Here is a 16,761-nt window from a genome sequence, read left to right as displayed (position 1 = left end):
CCAAGTTCCCTCTTCAAACGCTGCCAATTTAACCAAGAAAATCAGTCTCCCACCCAACCTCATGGAATAAACCTCAAAAGTAATGAACAATGCATCATTCTATAAGCAAATAAGAATTTGTACGTATAGATATTATTAACGAAAGCAAAGGAGAGTATAGAAGGTGGGTTCACTTTGAAGAACGATGAGGTCATCATAGAAGGACTGTGGTTGGGTTTAGTCCATAGCACATGAACTGTTAAACCGACAAACACATTCTGAGCTCTATACGAGAGCAGGAGCACATCCCCGCTCTTAAACCGTCTCCAAACTAGAGGACAAAGAAGACTGAGTCTATAGCAGGTCATAACGTTTTATTCAATGACTTGAAAATGTACAATACATACAAATTAGGCATCATCGGTGGGCTGGTTAACACTGGTAGTCTTTTGAGACATATTCCAATCAGGACATCATTGGATATTAATATTAACATCATAAATACATGAACACATTCACACCTGAAAACTAGTTTTCAGGTGTGAAACTGAGTGAGGATGTTCTGACGCTCTGCTGTAGAACATCAGAGGAAACAAGCTGCGGGCTCTTCTCAAACAGAAGGATTTAAAGTGAAACAAATGCTAACAAACATTACTGAGTTGAGAAGAATCCCATGTAAACACTGGCTGATAAAGACTTTAGAAAAGGGTTAGTGAGAAGCCCTGCAGTACAGACCACTAGTAATCGTATTCTGCCTATACTTCACAGTTAAGTATCTGTGTGTACAGACAAGCCATAGGAATAACGCAGGGACGTTTCACTGTGGAATGGATATCGTACAATGTTCTTTTTTCGTTGATACACGTGAAAAACAACGTGAAATAAATTGCTAAAAACGGTGCGTTATTCTGCCACTATAACATGGGGACAACGTTTAAGAAATCATGACGAGATCGCAGGGATTGGGTTTTAAGTGGTGGAGAGTAACACGCTACTCTATAACACGGTAGTCCAGTCCTCAGAAAGGTACGGATTCAGCTGAAGAAGCGTGCCGGTTCTTGTTGGAGAAGGGTGTGTTCCACAATACACATTAGGGTGCGGGAGTTCTCCAATCTCAGGAAGTACTGCTTCTTTTTCTCGCCCTGGGCCGGAACCTCATGACTTCATCTTCCTGGTCGCTGTCGCAGTCCCTCTGACGGAAGGAACCACACAGAGGATGTGCTTGTTACTGGGCTGCACAACAACGCTGTGTGTATCGGTTATCTATTAATAATCCTTATCATTGTTGTATGACTGACTGTTGTTTACACCATGAATCCTATTTTGGTATCAACAACATAGAGTCACGTGCCTTTACCTCAGGACGGCCGGACAGCTTGGGTGGGCCTTTCCTCATCATTCTGGTGAGGTGATTGCACAGGGACACGATTCTGATGGACAGCTGTGAAAAAGAAAGGCCCAAAGAAAGAGTCACAAAGGAACCCCAGACTGAATGGGATCACATTCAGGGGCTGATGGGTGGAAGGGATTCATACAGACTTGTGTTCAGGGTGTGTTCTATGTTTTACCTGCCACCTGCGTCTGATGTACTGTCTCCGGAAGTTCTCCAGGTTGACCACGGACAGCCTCTTCACCAGCGCTTGCCTGGGGTTCGAGGGCTTGAGAGAGACAGGAAGCAAAGGGCAAAACGTTATCTTCCTGAGGGTCCTCATATATCCCTGGTTGCTCTGTATAGTGTGTGTGTGTGTGTGTGTGTTGCTCTGTATAGTGTGTGTGTGTGTGTGTGTGTGTGTGTGTGTGTGTGTGTGTGTGTGTGTGTGTGTGTGTGTGTGTGTGTGTGTGTGTGTGTGTGTGTGTGTGTGTGTGTGTGTGTGTGTAATTCTAGACTGTTGTTATGGGAGTTCAAACTCAGAACCTTTGGTCTGTGACACAAACAATCTGACCACTAGACGGCCAGACTATCTTATCCCCGGACTGGACCAAGATTGATAAATCGTGATGCAAGATACAGGGATTGGGTTTAGCTGGGGACATTTATTTCCGAGTAAACAAAGTAGGGGGAAAAAAAATGGCTGTGGGAAATGTTTGTGGGGGAATAAAGTCCAAGGCCAGCGATGTGTCTTTGCAATCTTTGTGTTGAAAGAGACAAAACTTTAACAGTTGAAACAAATGACAGTAGTGCAAAAATATAAGTTCAGGAACATTGTGTAAATCAAGGATAAACCAAATATGCACATATTCAATTTCAAGTTAGTGAACGTACAAAATACAGGTAGATTCTGACATTTGGAAGAACTATATAATACAGAGCGTAATTTAATCTTTGATATATATAGTCATCCATTGAACATCCTTAGAAATAAATGTAACAAATAAAGTAAAAGGTGCTCCCTTTTCCATCATGAAAAAGGCAAATAAAGGACTTAAGCACAACAAATTAATTTTCAGTAACATTTTCAATAAAAGATTAGAACAGAATGGAATGAGAAAAAATAAATAAATAACAAACAAATCGACTTTCCAAGAAAGAAAATAAGTAATGACTGCTCTAAAACTGGACAGAAACGTACATTCTAGGAAGTATAATATGCAACATTTTCATGTTTTAAATTTAACACGTTCTGTCATGTAGACTTTAAGGCAACATGGATCTGGGTAAAATGCTCAGGCTCTACACAAGCGTAGAACAATATCATCTCAAGAAGCGCTTTTTGAGGGTGGGCGGGGCTTGGAGAGAGCGGGGGAGGGGGGCGCAGCAGAACGTTTCATTTACACGTTAACTCTGGAGCTTGTTTGAACACGCAAATCTTGCATATTGCACCTTTTTATTTGCTGTAACAAATACTTCCAAAAACGCTTTACCTTTATAAAAAGTTACAAAGTATATAAGAAAGAAACATTCCAAAACGTTTGGAATAAAATAATGAAGTGAACCATAAATAACTCAACCTTAAATAAATACAACATATTAGATCAGAAGACCCAATCCTCAAGTCACCCGTCCCCTTCGGCTAGCCGGACTCTGTGATTGGCTGCCGGGCCGCGGCGCAGAGCTCCCCGCCCCTCTGCAGCAGCTCTCTCAGCGCCAGCGTCACCTCCCTGTCGTACAGGCCCTTGCCGGCCGGGCCGCGGCGTCCGCCCGCCGCGCGTCGCCCTGCAGCCGCCGCCGGGACGCCTCCTCCTTGCGCACCTCGAAGCGGTCCAGGGACAGCTGCTTCCTGGGGCCCTCGCTCTCCGCCCCGCGGCCGGCCTCCTGCCGGTCGCAGGCGCGCAGCAGCGCCTGCGCCTCCATCAGGCCCGCTTCCTCCGCCACGCGGGCCAGCAGCTCCGCGTCGGCGGAGGTATGGCTCCGGGGTGTGCCGCGCTGGGACTGGAGGCTGTGGCCCTGCAGGCCCTGCAGGCCCTGCAGGCTGTGGCCCCTGAGGCCCACCCTCCGCTGGGCCGCAGGGGTCTCTGGGCCCTGGGGGGCCTCCGGGATCACTTCGACCCCCTGGGCCCCTTGGGCCTGGGGGGTCTCTGGGACCTGCGGGGCGGCACTCATGTCCTCGAGGTCGTGGGTCTTGAGACATGAGGGGGGGTGCAGGGAGACGGTGTGAGAGCGGTGGTCGTTCAGGGTGCGAACAGAACACTGACACTTGAGGGGGAATCAACGTTGGGGACGTTGGTGACTCGGTGGTGAGTTGTGTTAGACTCCTTGTGTCGTAGCTTGTGCTGCTCGGGAGGATGCAAGGATGTCACACCGTTCACATGCAGGTCAGAGATCTTTGTAGGAAACGTCTTCAGCTCCGAAAAGCGTTGGTTAAACGTCCACGAAGAAAAAAATCCAAAACGTACAGTTTGAACGATTTAGGTTACGTGACGTCTTTGTGACTGTGATCTTCAAAAGTGTTTTGAGGTAAAACGGCGATATAGGAAGTGCATCGTCAGCAGTGGTGTGTTCTCACACCACTGTTCAGTGGTGTGACTGTGAGAAAATGTACTGAAGTGTAACTTTCCACGACCACAAACTAAGTGAAACCTGCTATTGACCGTCAGCAGAGATACGAGTTTGTGTTGCGTGAGATACTGTTGTGTGAGATCTCACGAGTATTAATCAGTGGTGAATTTGAGTACACAAAACATGCTCTTTAACAGCAGAAACCTCGTGCTTACCTTGATCCACGGGTGGTCAAGAGCATCTTCTATGGTCATCCGTTTTCTGAAAGGAAATTTGATAATTGATGAATAAATGATCCAGTCAATCAATAAACCCTGACTTTGCCAAACCAATCTAGCATCAAGTGTAAGGCATGTTCCTTTCTAGATAAATTCCAAAATGCAGCATCTAAAATCAATGATTTATAGTGGCTTCGTTAGCTTTCAATTTACAGTTGGACGTTTTTCCTTTAAAAGGTGCAAGTTTTAGGATTTAGTGGCAACGAGCGGGGATATCCTTATAGGAGAGGCTACGGTGGCCTTTAAGAAGCCATTAGGTACTTTCAAGATTATGTCATCGTCTCGGACAGTATTATTAGCCAACTGTCAAAGATCAGGTTTCCTAATGTGTTTGGTAATTTAGTCAGTAAAACCATAGCTACTGTAAAACATGGCGGAGCAAAATTGTCGGCTCCTCGGAAGAAATAATGTGTGTCTATGTAGAAATAAAGGGTTCAATAAATTCCTATTTTTAATTGGACTATACACTAATTAAAACCTACTTATGAATCTTCCAATCTTCCACAATATAGTCGAGATGCTCCCGATGCCTCTGAATTCAACACACTGCACCTTTAAGCGCTCGTCGTGCCGTAACAACAGAGAGAGAAAGTCTGGTCTTTACGGGGATTGGAAAGCAGCGCTCTCCCCAGGCCTCTGAAGCCCCGGTAATCCCACAGGATTTGTTGCAGCACAGGATCCAGCGCGGAGGCTCTGTGCCGGGATCGGGGGACTTGGCCCTCCCGGCCCCCCAGGCCGCTGAGCCTGTTACGGGGAGAGAGAGAGAGAGAGAGAGAGAGAGAGAGAGAGAGAGGAGGGCCCCCTACCTGGTGTCCTTCTCCAGGAGCCCCCTGATGAAGTTCTTGGCCAGCTCGCTGGTGGTGCCGAAGAACTCGGGGTCAAAGTCGTAGTTCATGGCCGACACGTTCCCCAGCGTCTCCTGCTTGGTGTCTCCCAGGAAGGGCGACGCCCCGCTCAAACTGTAGCCACGGCGACAGGGACATGTTAACTACCGCACGTGTTTGCACACGCACGGAGGTGCGTGCACGCACGCACGCACGCACGCACGCACGCGCACACACACACACACACACACACACACACACACACACACACACACACACACACACACACACACACACACACACACACACACACACACACACACACACACCTCCCCTTTGGGTGGATCATTTGGACAGTTGGAAGTGGAGTGCTACTTACAGGATATAAGTGATGACTCCGACGCTCCTGTGAATGAGAACAACAACACTGTGAGTCCGGACAGAGCCCATCAGCAGGGCTTCAGCGCAGCAGTCATCAGGGCTCTCTTACCACATGTCTGCCTCCAGGCCCAGCTGCTCGTAGTTCACTATCTCTGGAGCTGCAAATAGAAGGACAAACACTTGAACATCACAGACACCCCGGGGCCAAAACAACAAGCCTCACTCCAAATCTGGAGAGGTCTTAGTGTTTCAAACGGGAGACGCAGAACAATGGAGCTCAGCTTGTTACGTACCCACAAATTCAGCGGTTCCAAAAATTTCTTTAAACTCCGTGCCGGCTTCTATTTTATGTGCGAGGCCAAAGTCTATGATTTTGATGCGAGGCACTGGAACATTCTTATCCAGCAGTATTATGTTCTCAGGCTGAAACACCAAAACAAAACACACACACACACACAGTCACACATACAGACACACACACACACACACACACACACACACACACAGTCACACATACAGACACACACACACACACAGTCACACATACAGACACACACACACACACACACACACACACACACACACACACACACACACACACACACACACACACACACACACACACACACACACACACACACACACACACACACACACACACACACACACACAAACGGCCCAGGTTAGACAAACGATTCCTACTTATATTAAGAATACATTTGGCATCATTTAGCATAGAGTCCGAGTTACCTGTTTAGAGTCATCTAACAGTGTAGGCATTAAAGGAGAAATATGCAATTATCACAGGGTGATATTACTGTCAATGTATTAATACTGAAAGAGCTACGATGGATGGATGATGGATGATGATGATATGGATTACGTAATTGGGTGTCAGTCGCGCTAAATAGCTTTTTGCTCAGACACCTGAAAGGTTCAAAAGTCAAAAGCTAAGTCAAGCGGCATTAACAGGGTGGATGGATCCTATGCTGGACTGACTCACTCAGCATTACAGGAAAACAACAAGTGACGACAAGTGAATTCATGTCGGGCATCGCAGGTCAAACAGTGTTCAGGCATCTGGATCTTAAAGGTCTCGACGAGAACGTCCCAAACAGGATGTAATGATCATTCAGCCTGCGAGCTGACATCCTCCCACTGACGCTTCAGAAAACAGGAAGCCCATAACAGAACACATCGGAGACGTACCTATACATAGCACGCGGGGTCGCTGCTGAAACATGCAGCTTCCGCAGTGACCCCAGATGGGAGGTGAATGTGGGTGTTTGTGTGAAGATGAGCGTGGGGGAAGCATCATTCAAACAAAAGGGGAAGGCTGGTCGTACCTTGAGATCAAAGTGAGCGATTCTTTTAGAGTGGAGATACCGCACGCCTTCCAGAATCTGCTTTAAGAACTGAGTAGCCTCCTCTTCACAGAGGGAATCCTTTTGAGCCAGGAAGTCAAACAGCTCCCCGCCAGAGACTCTGAAACACATATGGAAGATATGTAGCACACATTTACACTACGTGGTCTAAAGACACTAGGTAACACCCAATGTAAAACACATAGAGACACTCTGTTAAACACATAGACCCTATGCAGGGCATAGAGACACTTAACAACACATGGAATATATGTAGCAAATGTATACACTATTTAGCACATGAAGACTAAGTAACACATAGAGACACTCTGTAACACATATGGAAGATCTGTTGCACATAAAGGGTCATTAACTAAAGTTTAAATTAAACAGTGCCATATATTACGTCACTATAATGCAGCTCTCCTCTATAATACAGGATACACAAAGCATGTTTGGAACCAAGTTCACTTTGAACACTCCATAGCTCCGTGTGCGTCCTGTGAGCATGTAGTGTGACGTACACACACAATGGATTCAGCCAGTTGGTCGGCCTACCCCACGACCCCCCCCCCCCCCCCCCCCCCCCCATTTGATTGGATTTAGCTTTTAATTTGTTCTAATTAGGACTTTACATTCCTGAGCACTTTGAATACTGTGCGGGTGTGTGACTGTGTGTGTGACTGTGTGTGTGTGTGTGTGTGTGTGTGTGTGTGTGTGTGTGTGTGTGTGTGTGTGTGTGTGTGTGTGTGTGTGTGTGTGTGTGTGTGTGTGTGTGTGTGTGTGGACTTGTGGTTTGGCTGCACATCCCTTTTGAGCGAAAAGCGGATATCTATAAAGACAACCTCACGCTGTCGTGAGGCAGAGCTAGACGAATGCAAAACGGGGTCGTAATTCTAATGAAATATAGCAGGTGTTCTTAACGAGCCAATGAACCCAAAACCCCCTTTTTAAACGTGGTGATTTGTCTTATATGATCGTCAACATGGTAATCTATGCCAGTGTATCACTGTTACTGAAATAAGTCCCTGATTTGGAAAAAAGGGGTGAAATCCTTCGTTGTTTTTTTTTCTCCCCGAAAACTGCGTGAACACGCTCTTCCCGATGGCGTTCCTTCCGTGATGTCAGACGACCTTTTCCGAGGTAGTCTGATGTCACGACCACGGGGCCCCGGCGGCGGTGTGTGTGGACGCCGACGCTCCGTCTGCAATTTGTCTGATGTTTCTGTGCGTCCGAGTTAAAGTTAAGCGCAATTCGTACACAACATCGCTCATTATAATGCTCATAACAAGTTAAACAACGGTACGGCGCGACGGTATAAAACGACGGTATAAAACGACGGTATAAAAAAGTATCATAAAGTTGGCGTGGGTCGTAACCATGGGGATAACAAGCCCCCCTTTTTTCTAGAGCACCTTTTTTAAATCGCATAGTGTTATACCATGTGAGATGTACCCAAATAATCAACGCTGTTTCAACCTAATAGGCAAAGGACGTTAAATCTATATCCATCTTGGATCCAGCCATCCTACTATGTTAAAGCTGAACACCTGTTGCACATTGAGCAATCAGTGTGCAACAGGTTAAACCAGCCTTCACCACACACACCCAGGGAGAGATCTCCTGCATGGCAACATGGACCACCAGCGTCATGTATCATTATCTACAGAACTACAGTAAACCGGATTTCCAACCCCACCGCCCTGCATCCTTTGCCTGGGGGACCCCAATAAAAACCACCTAGACGGCGTGTAGCGTGGACTTTGCTCCAGTCAGAGTTTTACATAATTAAGACTGACTTGTGAGACTATATCCATATGTATTAACCCGTTAACACAAGGTATCTCCTGGCTGAGGGAGGGGACTCACAGCTCCAGGACCAGCACCACGTCGGTGCGGCTCTCGAACACGTCGTGCAGGGTCACGATGTTGGCGTGCTGCAGGCTCTGCAGGAGGTGCACCTCCCTCTCGATGGCCTCCCGCCGCACCCCACGCCGGCTCCCCCGGCTCACGCGCTTCTTGATGAACTTTGCCGCAAAGTCCAGACCTGTGCTCTTCTCCCGGCACCGCTTCACGATGGCAAACTGCCCGCTGGACAGGAGACAGAGGGACAGAGAGAGGGACATTTTTAATTGGCGCGCTCACATATTCACCTGTTTTAAAAGGAGGAATATCCAATGATGAACGTGGTAGTGATGAATCAAAGAGAGACATAGTTGATGGGAGGTTTGAACGGAATAAGGTAATGTCTTCAGGCATTAAGGCGTGAATCTTAGACATTATTCTATGTCTAAGATATTCTCCTGCGCAGGGATGGGAACTCATCTACCACGGCCACAGCATGCAACGCCGTGACAACAGATTCTGGACTTCCTGTTTCCCAGCCTGGGGGGAGGGGAGGCTGACAAAGCGCAGCAGTGAGCAGAGCGGCCCCCTCGTCAGCTTCCTGCCAAGACGCCCGGGCCATCTTCAACCGCTCCCCGCCTCAACAATCCCAAATATTTGGCCAAGAAGGTGCGGCATACAGACCAATCTACTGTCCTCATTGTGTGTGGAGGATAGCCGTTGTCATGGTGACACTGAGCTCTGGGTGAGGGTTATTGTAGCCCATTAAAATTCTTTGGATTCAAATGTAAATTCATTCAGGATTTTGTGACTTGAGGTAAGTAAATAACTCCGTCTCCCTGGTGTCACGTGAAAGCAGCGGGGTAATAAGACCCTGGATGCACATGTCCGGCTTCTGTCATGTGCATCCAGTTTGCTCTCAAACCCGCCACACACCGTGACGACACTGTCATGTGGTAAATCAAGACAATTGTGGACAGCCAATGCTGTGATTGACTCACACTCATAACTTCCATTGAGTAATTCCAACACAGTAATCAAATCTAGAACTGTACCATTGATTTTAATAAAAAAATCCTCATCTTCTTGCATAGATCTTGGTGTGCGTGTATGTGTAAGAACGAGAACGTAATTGAACTAAAAATGGCATAAAAGCGAAACACCAACGACATACAATCAGCCTCAAATAGCCCCTCAGTCGTCACCCTCAGCCTGCTGTATCCGACCCACTGTGGGATGGAGAGAGAGTCAGCCGAGAGGGGGGAGAGGACAACAAGAGGCGCAGAGAGACAGAGGGCCTGCAGGGTCCTTCATCACTCACACAAGAACACGGCGCGCGCGCGCACACACACACACACACACACACACACACACACACACACACACACACACACACACACACACACACACACACACACACACACACACACAAACACACAAACACACAAACACACGCCCATCCACACACCAATGGCCAGACACACACCCACGCTCACACCCATGAACACGAACACACACACACCCACGGTATAAGTTCAAACTTCAAAGCTCTGGTGTTAAGGTTACACTGTGTTATCTAACACCTATCTTATAGCGTTAACACAATGTTAAGCGATGCTCATTGTGGCCTGGCTATACCTGGGGGAGACACAGGCAAGTATAGATGTGGGTGTGTTCTCTATTTACACACATATTAATATTGACCCAGGGCCAGGCGTCTGAAGACGTGTGAGCTGGTGCAGCAGCGCCCTGCTGTAGGCCCAACAGAAAGACCTCCGCCGCTGGGACGGGGCTGACAACGCGTGCTGAAGACACACCAGGGAAGCACTGGGAATAGGTTTTCTAAAAGCACGGCCATTTGGGGAATACAAAGCTACACAATCAGAGATTCAGATCACCCAGCAGTTGCGTGTGGAGTCGTGCGGGCCTACGGCAACATCAAAGAACCACCTGCATGGGTAGGGATGAGCCCTCAAGCCTACCTTCAGCGTTTAGGCTAGTCAAATTCTTAGGCTTTTGGTAACAATGACAGCCGCCAATCAAACTTCACAGGAAGCAACAATAACAAGGAAATGGTTAACTAGCTACAACAGTCAACATGGGATACATTTAATCATTACGGATCATACAGTAGACTTATATAGTGTCAATGTGCCACAACATGGTACAACGTCTACACATGCTCAGTGAATGAATGCACACGTTCATCTCTTGAAGGCTATCCAGTTTCCTTATATAACGGTCGGTCACATGGCGGCCGACACAGTGTGCTAGCTGAGACCTGCGGTCAGAGGGATGCTGGGAGGGGGGCATCCCACGACAAAGCTACGCGTGCCGGCCGCATTAACGCTAAGCCGTCGGGGAACGGAGAGCGCCGTGTCTCCGAGGAGGCCCCCGCCTGGACAGCTGAAGGTTATTAAACAAGGTCGCAGGCATTCATGGAGCAGTGCGGCGCCAGGCCCGGTATTTAAAGACATCGGGGAACAGAGCCACCGCGGGGACCAACGGCTCCTCCGCTGACAGCTCGGTCTCTGAGCACTCCTCACAGCACTCCTCACGGCACTCCTCAGGGCACTCCTCAAGGCACTCCTCAGGGCACTCCTCACAGCACTCCTCAGGGCACTCCTCACAGCACTCCTCACAGCACTCCTCAAGGCACTCCTCACAGCACTCCTCACAGCACTCCTCAAGGCACTCCTCAAGGCACTCCTCACGGCACTCCTCAAGGCACTCCTCACAGCACTCCTCAAGGCACTCCTCACGGCACTCCTCAGGGCACTCCTCACAGCACTCCTCAAGGCACTCCTCACAGCACTCCTCACAGCACTCCTCAAGGCACTCCTCAAGGCACTCCTCAAGGCACTCCTCACAGCACTCCTCAAGGCACTCCTCAAGGCACTCCTCACAGCACTCCTCAAGGCACTCCTCACAGCACTCCTCAAGGCACTCCTCACAGCACTCCTCACAGCACTCCTCAAGGCACTCCTCACAGCACTCCTCACAGCACTCCTCACAGCACTCCTCACAGCACTCCTCAAGGCACTCCTCAAGGCACTCCTCAAGGCACTCCTCACAGCACTCCTCAAGGCACTCCTCAAGGCACTCCTCACAGCACTCCTCACAGCACTCCTCACAGCACTCCTCACAGCACTCCTCAAGGCACTCCTCAAGGCACTCCTCACAGCACTCCTCAAGGCACTCCTCACAGCACTCCTCAAGGCACTCCTCACAGCACTCCTCACAGCACTCCTCAAGGCACTCCTCACAGCACTCCTCAAGGCACTCCTCACAGCACTCCTCAAGGCACTCCTCAAGGCACTCCTCACAGCACTCCTCACAGGGAGTGCTCATACCGGGGTGTGGGTTAAACATCTGGAAGTGCGTAAGAGGCGAGTGAAGCAACATCCTTCCGTCACCTCAGAGAGTAACACGCTGTCAATATGATTTATGTCCTCACTATTTTACTAAGAAAATGGTACAAAAATAATTATAAAAGTATAAAGAATATATATATATATATTATTTTGCTCGATCATTTTTGATACATTTTTGATCAATCTAAGACGATTGGGCAAGTTGAACATTGAGTTCAGGAGTTGTTGGCATTGCAATGGTTTGATATGAAAGCAGAGCTGGACTATGAGGGTGTGGGAGCATGGTGCTATGTCCCGTTCTGCCGTAGTTCCCTGAGTAACCGGGTGACCCCCATCGGGATGGGAAGTCCTGGAATGTGGGGCAGGTCAGCGAGGGAGTTCCCTCTTCTATACGGACCCCTCTTTCATCACGCCAGCAGAGCGAGGGAGGGGGCGGCTGCCCGGGGCTGAAGGCTGAACTCTGAGCGTGTTGCAGTGAAAGCATCCCACATGTTCTCTGTGCTGCAGCCTGGGAACCCAGACAACACCCATTGCTCTCTAGTACAATGCATTGAAGGATCAGTGAGTGTGCCTTACAACACTTCAACAAAAGACAAACTTGAACGGCAAACTTGGTGTTTATGGCATGGAATGGCGAAGGTCTCCAGCGTCAAAGTTTTCCAATAAACTCAAGTCTATACTTATCTGCTGATACAGCACAGAATATTCATGTATACATTAAGAGTTTATCAAATAAAAACACTTTACATGTCCTCCACTGAACACGCGTGATTCACGAACTCACGTGTGAAGAATAGAATAAAAGTCCCTCTACTCTGCTTCGGTCCAGTGGTCAGTTAACTACTGTACTGAACCAATACAATAAACACATGCAAACACAAGTATGACCTTGGTGGGCGACTCGGGCCATAGCTCTGTTCCAGTAGACTTTTCCCACCGTTTAACAACGGAGACACAAACAAAAAAAAAACTAACAGCAACTGGTGTTCAAACCCAAGGTGTGAAACAGCTCGGCTATTCTCGTTTAATGCAAGGTGTCACACTGACAAAATTTCCGGTGTTTCCGTGGCGATGATGTTGTCACCCACGGCTATTACACGCTGGGTGATGCAAGAGGGGAGCAGCTGCCGACCACAGCCCTCCATGACACTTCCAATGTCATCACCTCGCTCCGTTAAACTGCGGCTAGATAGAGACAGACCAGAGAGTCTAGTAGGGGTTAGGGTGCTGGAAGGACCTGGGTTCAAACCTCCGGGCCCTTCTACAGGTCTCTGTCAGCTATCAGGTTTTTTGGGCGATATTGAAGTACTGTTTTGCCTTCCAGGACAGGAGAGTGGAGATGGCCAGGAATGTGGGTTTGAGAGGGACTGACATGTAGCCAAAGACCACAGGCTGGAACCTTGACCCAATGATGACTACGTGAACTAGGAAGCTGATTTCCTCCATAACGCCACGGTCTACACAACGCTGTGACGTGGAGGAAATGGGCTGGGAGGTGGAATTGCGTCCGCCACATGTCATGTTCTTCCCTTCGCTTTTTACGATCCAATTAAAACAGCATGAATCAATTATCTCCTTGGCTAACAGTTTTGACAATGGACGGTCGTAGGCGAGGGTCTGAACCTGTTCATCAAGTTCAACCCAGGCAGAACACAACACACACACACCTGTGTAAACACGCACACACATAGCACAGCGTGCTGTGACTCAGCCGTGTGAGGCCCCGGGCCACTCGGACTGCAAGTTGGCTGCGATGGGCCAACGAGCGGAGGATAATCAACATAAGACAAAGGAAGGCAGCTGTCGTAGTGTGGCAGACATGTGTCAGAGGCTGTGGCTTTCAATCACACAGTGTCACATCGCTGTCGCTCATCGATGTGCAGATGAGTGACAGCGATGCATCCACATCTAAAACTCTGACCACATCCAGCTTAGTTTAGAGAAAAAGGTTTGGACGCAATGTCCTGCCTCTATAGCGTACCAGTTTACAACTCATTGATCAAAAGCTGACCAAAGCTAATTTTCTAAATCTAGAGCTCAATAAAGCTCACTAGAGCTCACTTCCTAAATCTAGACTTCACTTCCTACATCTAGAGCTCACTTCTTACATCTAGAGCTCACTATCTACATCTAGAGCTCACTTCCTTCATCTAGAGCTCACTATCTACATCTAGAGCTCACTTCTTAGATCTAAAGCTCACTATCTACATCTAGAGTTCACTATGTACATCTACAGCTCACTTCCTACATCTAGAGCTCACTATATACATTTAGAGCCCACTATCTACATCTAGAGCCCACTATCTACATCTAGAGCTCACTATCTACATCTAGAGCTCACTATCTACATCTAGAGTTCACTATGTACATCTAGAGCTCACTTCCTACATCTAGAGCTCACTATATACATTTAGAGCCCACTATCTACATCTAGAGCTCACTATCTACATCTAGAGCTCCCAAAGATTACTTTTACATGTAAAGCTCACAAGAGCTCACTATCTCCATCTAGAGCTCCCTTTCTACATATAAAGCTCACAAGAGATCACTATCTCCATCTAGAGCTCACTTTCTACATGCTAGGCTAACTAGAGCTCACGTTCTACCTCACAGAGCAACGTCCCCACAGCCGTTAATACCAAGCTTTGGGATTGGGAGACACACACCACCCGTGGGAGTGTCTGCGGAGGTGTGGATGCTGGAGATATAATCTTGAACTTACTACTTACACACATGTAAACCCAAGCTGAGCGGACCCGTTTAGAAAACAACAGCAGGGGTTCGCCCACCCTCCTTATTAATAAGGATGTAGAAGGCTGTACAGGTTTGAGTTAGTCAAGTGACACATCAACGTTGCATAATGTGTGTTTTTTCTGTGTTTTGATGACTTTGGTGACAAAGCACAAAGTTCTACCGAACCTCCTTCCAGTCAGTCAGTAATTGGCGCACATGGAGGTGGAACTCATTATTGTGAAAAAGCCCAGCTTCCTTTTTCTAGTGTACTGCGTGAATAGAAAAAGTCAACTCAACTTCCCCCAGGCCTGCTCTGTCTCTCATGATAGACGTACATACATAAACGCCTTTGAATTTACTGTAGAAATGCAAAGAGAAACCTGACACACCTTTATGGACAGAAGGGTCATCTCGTGCTGCAAAAGTCAACCAGTTTTAATCGGTGTGCCCCTCCCAAGAGGAAAACACGCACGGCGGGCCAGCTGTTTCCATATGTTCATCGCACTGAGCTCAGGGGCAACGACCAAGGGCCGATATAGTCTGATACTGTAGTGGATAAAACCCCATACTCTCACACAAAATGTGAGAGTATACGAGAATGACTAGGTTTGAAAGATTAAGGCCTTATTTTCACTTGCATTAAATAACAGCATAACCTGAGTTGGTGGTGAGAACGGGAGAAATGTGTCTATGTCCCTCAGGATGTCCTTTGTCTCATCTTTTCTTCAAGGGGACCAGGTGATATTAATGCATTGTTTATCGTTTAGCTTTTTTGTATCAATATTTATCTTATATACTTACCTATATACTTTATGCTTAATTGACCACAAAGGGAGAACTGTCTCAGTGGTCGCCGGTCACCCTAGTTATGTCTGATCTAATCCAAATAATAAGGGGCTCCTTATCCTATGAATGACAGAGGGAATCCCTTAGAACAGGCCCCCCTTAACTCGGCTTCTTTCCACACTGTTATCAAACATATGGGCACTTGTTGCTCATAGCTCCTTAAAGCCTCAATCCTTTTCTCCAATACTCCTAGAATAACAGGGAACAGGGAACTTGATCACAAAATGATACATGAACCGAAATTAAATTCACCTATCGTTGTAGGGCACTTACCTTCCCAGGGCTTCTCCAATCTCATATAAATCGTCCACTTTCTGCTGTTTGAATACCGCCATGCCCGATGTCCTCATCGGGATAGTTCATACATGAAATACTCAACAGAATTGTCTTTGTTCAGGTCCCAGTGATTTGCAGTATGATCCGTTGCGTGAACAGACGACAGCTCAGAGATGTGGCGGGTCGGCTGTAGTACACAAAGCAGTGATAGATGTGATTACGTGTTGAAGCTTGTTTAATAGCATTCCACCTCAGAGCTGCAGCACAATTATGCTCTCATGGGAGGATAAAGCATCGAACTACAGGCATATGGACCAATATCTATTCAATAGTAATAACAGTCATCCATATAGTAGTTAAACAACTAACTTATATGAAATTATATCAAAATAAGTTAGTGCAGATAAGGGTACATGGGACTTCATTTTGGCTTAGCAGTCAGAAAGTGAACCCAGCTGGTTGTTTTTTTTTATCTTCGGGTGATAACACGATATCAAACAAACACATAATTTGGTTTCAGTATCTGCGTTTACTGGCACAGTTGATCATTGGAAAGCCAAGTTATTATGAAGAGTTATTCTCAGGAAAGACATGCTGCTCCTGCTGTAGATGACGTTCATACAGAAGAGCTATTCCACATTCATTCTCAAGTTTGTAGACCCAACCACACGCTATAAAATTAGGATAGAGTAGTATAGTAGTATAGTTTAAGGTTGACCAGTGGCTTACCTTGTTGTTAAAGGCAGGTCGATGTGCAAACTGCCATGCTGTCTCTACTACTGTAGCTTGTCATCCAGTCTCATCCTCTGCGTGGTGCCTGCGGTGTGTCTTCAGTCTTATTTAACATCACGGCTGCGCCCTGCTGCTTTTGTTGCGTTCAAACTAAAGGGCCGGCCCCCTGCAGGCAGCCTGAGGAACAGCAGG

At 47.4% G+C, this 16,761-nt stretch overlaps 1 protein-coding gene across 1 annotated transcript; it reads right to left on the bottom strand.

The window, feature by feature from the left end:
* Positions 1-338: 338 nt before the first annotated feature.
* On the bottom strand, positions 339-16,726 carry dapk2b (death-associated protein kinase 2b). The gene is made up of 12 exons (XM_060062011.1): positions 16,567-16,726; positions 15,835-16,024; positions 8,633-8,854; positions 6,746-6,884; positions 5,693-5,822; positions 5,509-5,557; positions 5,398-5,424; positions 5,001-5,153; positions 4,132-4,177; positions 1,548-1,637; positions 1,337-1,420; positions 339-1,171 (listed from the first exon to the last, which is right to left on the bottom strand). Exons 2-12 carry the CDS (start codon positions 15,909-15,911, stop codon positions 1,094-1,096), a joined length of 1,095 nt encoding a protein of 364 aa, XP_059917994.1. The 5' UTR covers positions 15,912-16,024; positions 16,567-16,726; the 3' UTR covers positions 339-1,093.
* Positions 16,727-16,761: the final 35 nt, after the last annotated feature.

The sequence above is a fragment of the Gadus macrocephalus genome, chromosome 9, assembly GCF_031168955.1.
Source record: "Gadus macrocephalus chromosome 9, ASM3116895v1".
Classification (NCBI taxonomy): Eukaryota; Metazoa; Chordata; class Actinopteri; order Gadiformes; family Gadidae; genus Gadus; species Gadus macrocephalus.
The sequence above is the reverse complement of the archived record's forward strand: the minus strand, read 5'-3'. Positions and strand labels throughout refer to the sequence as shown.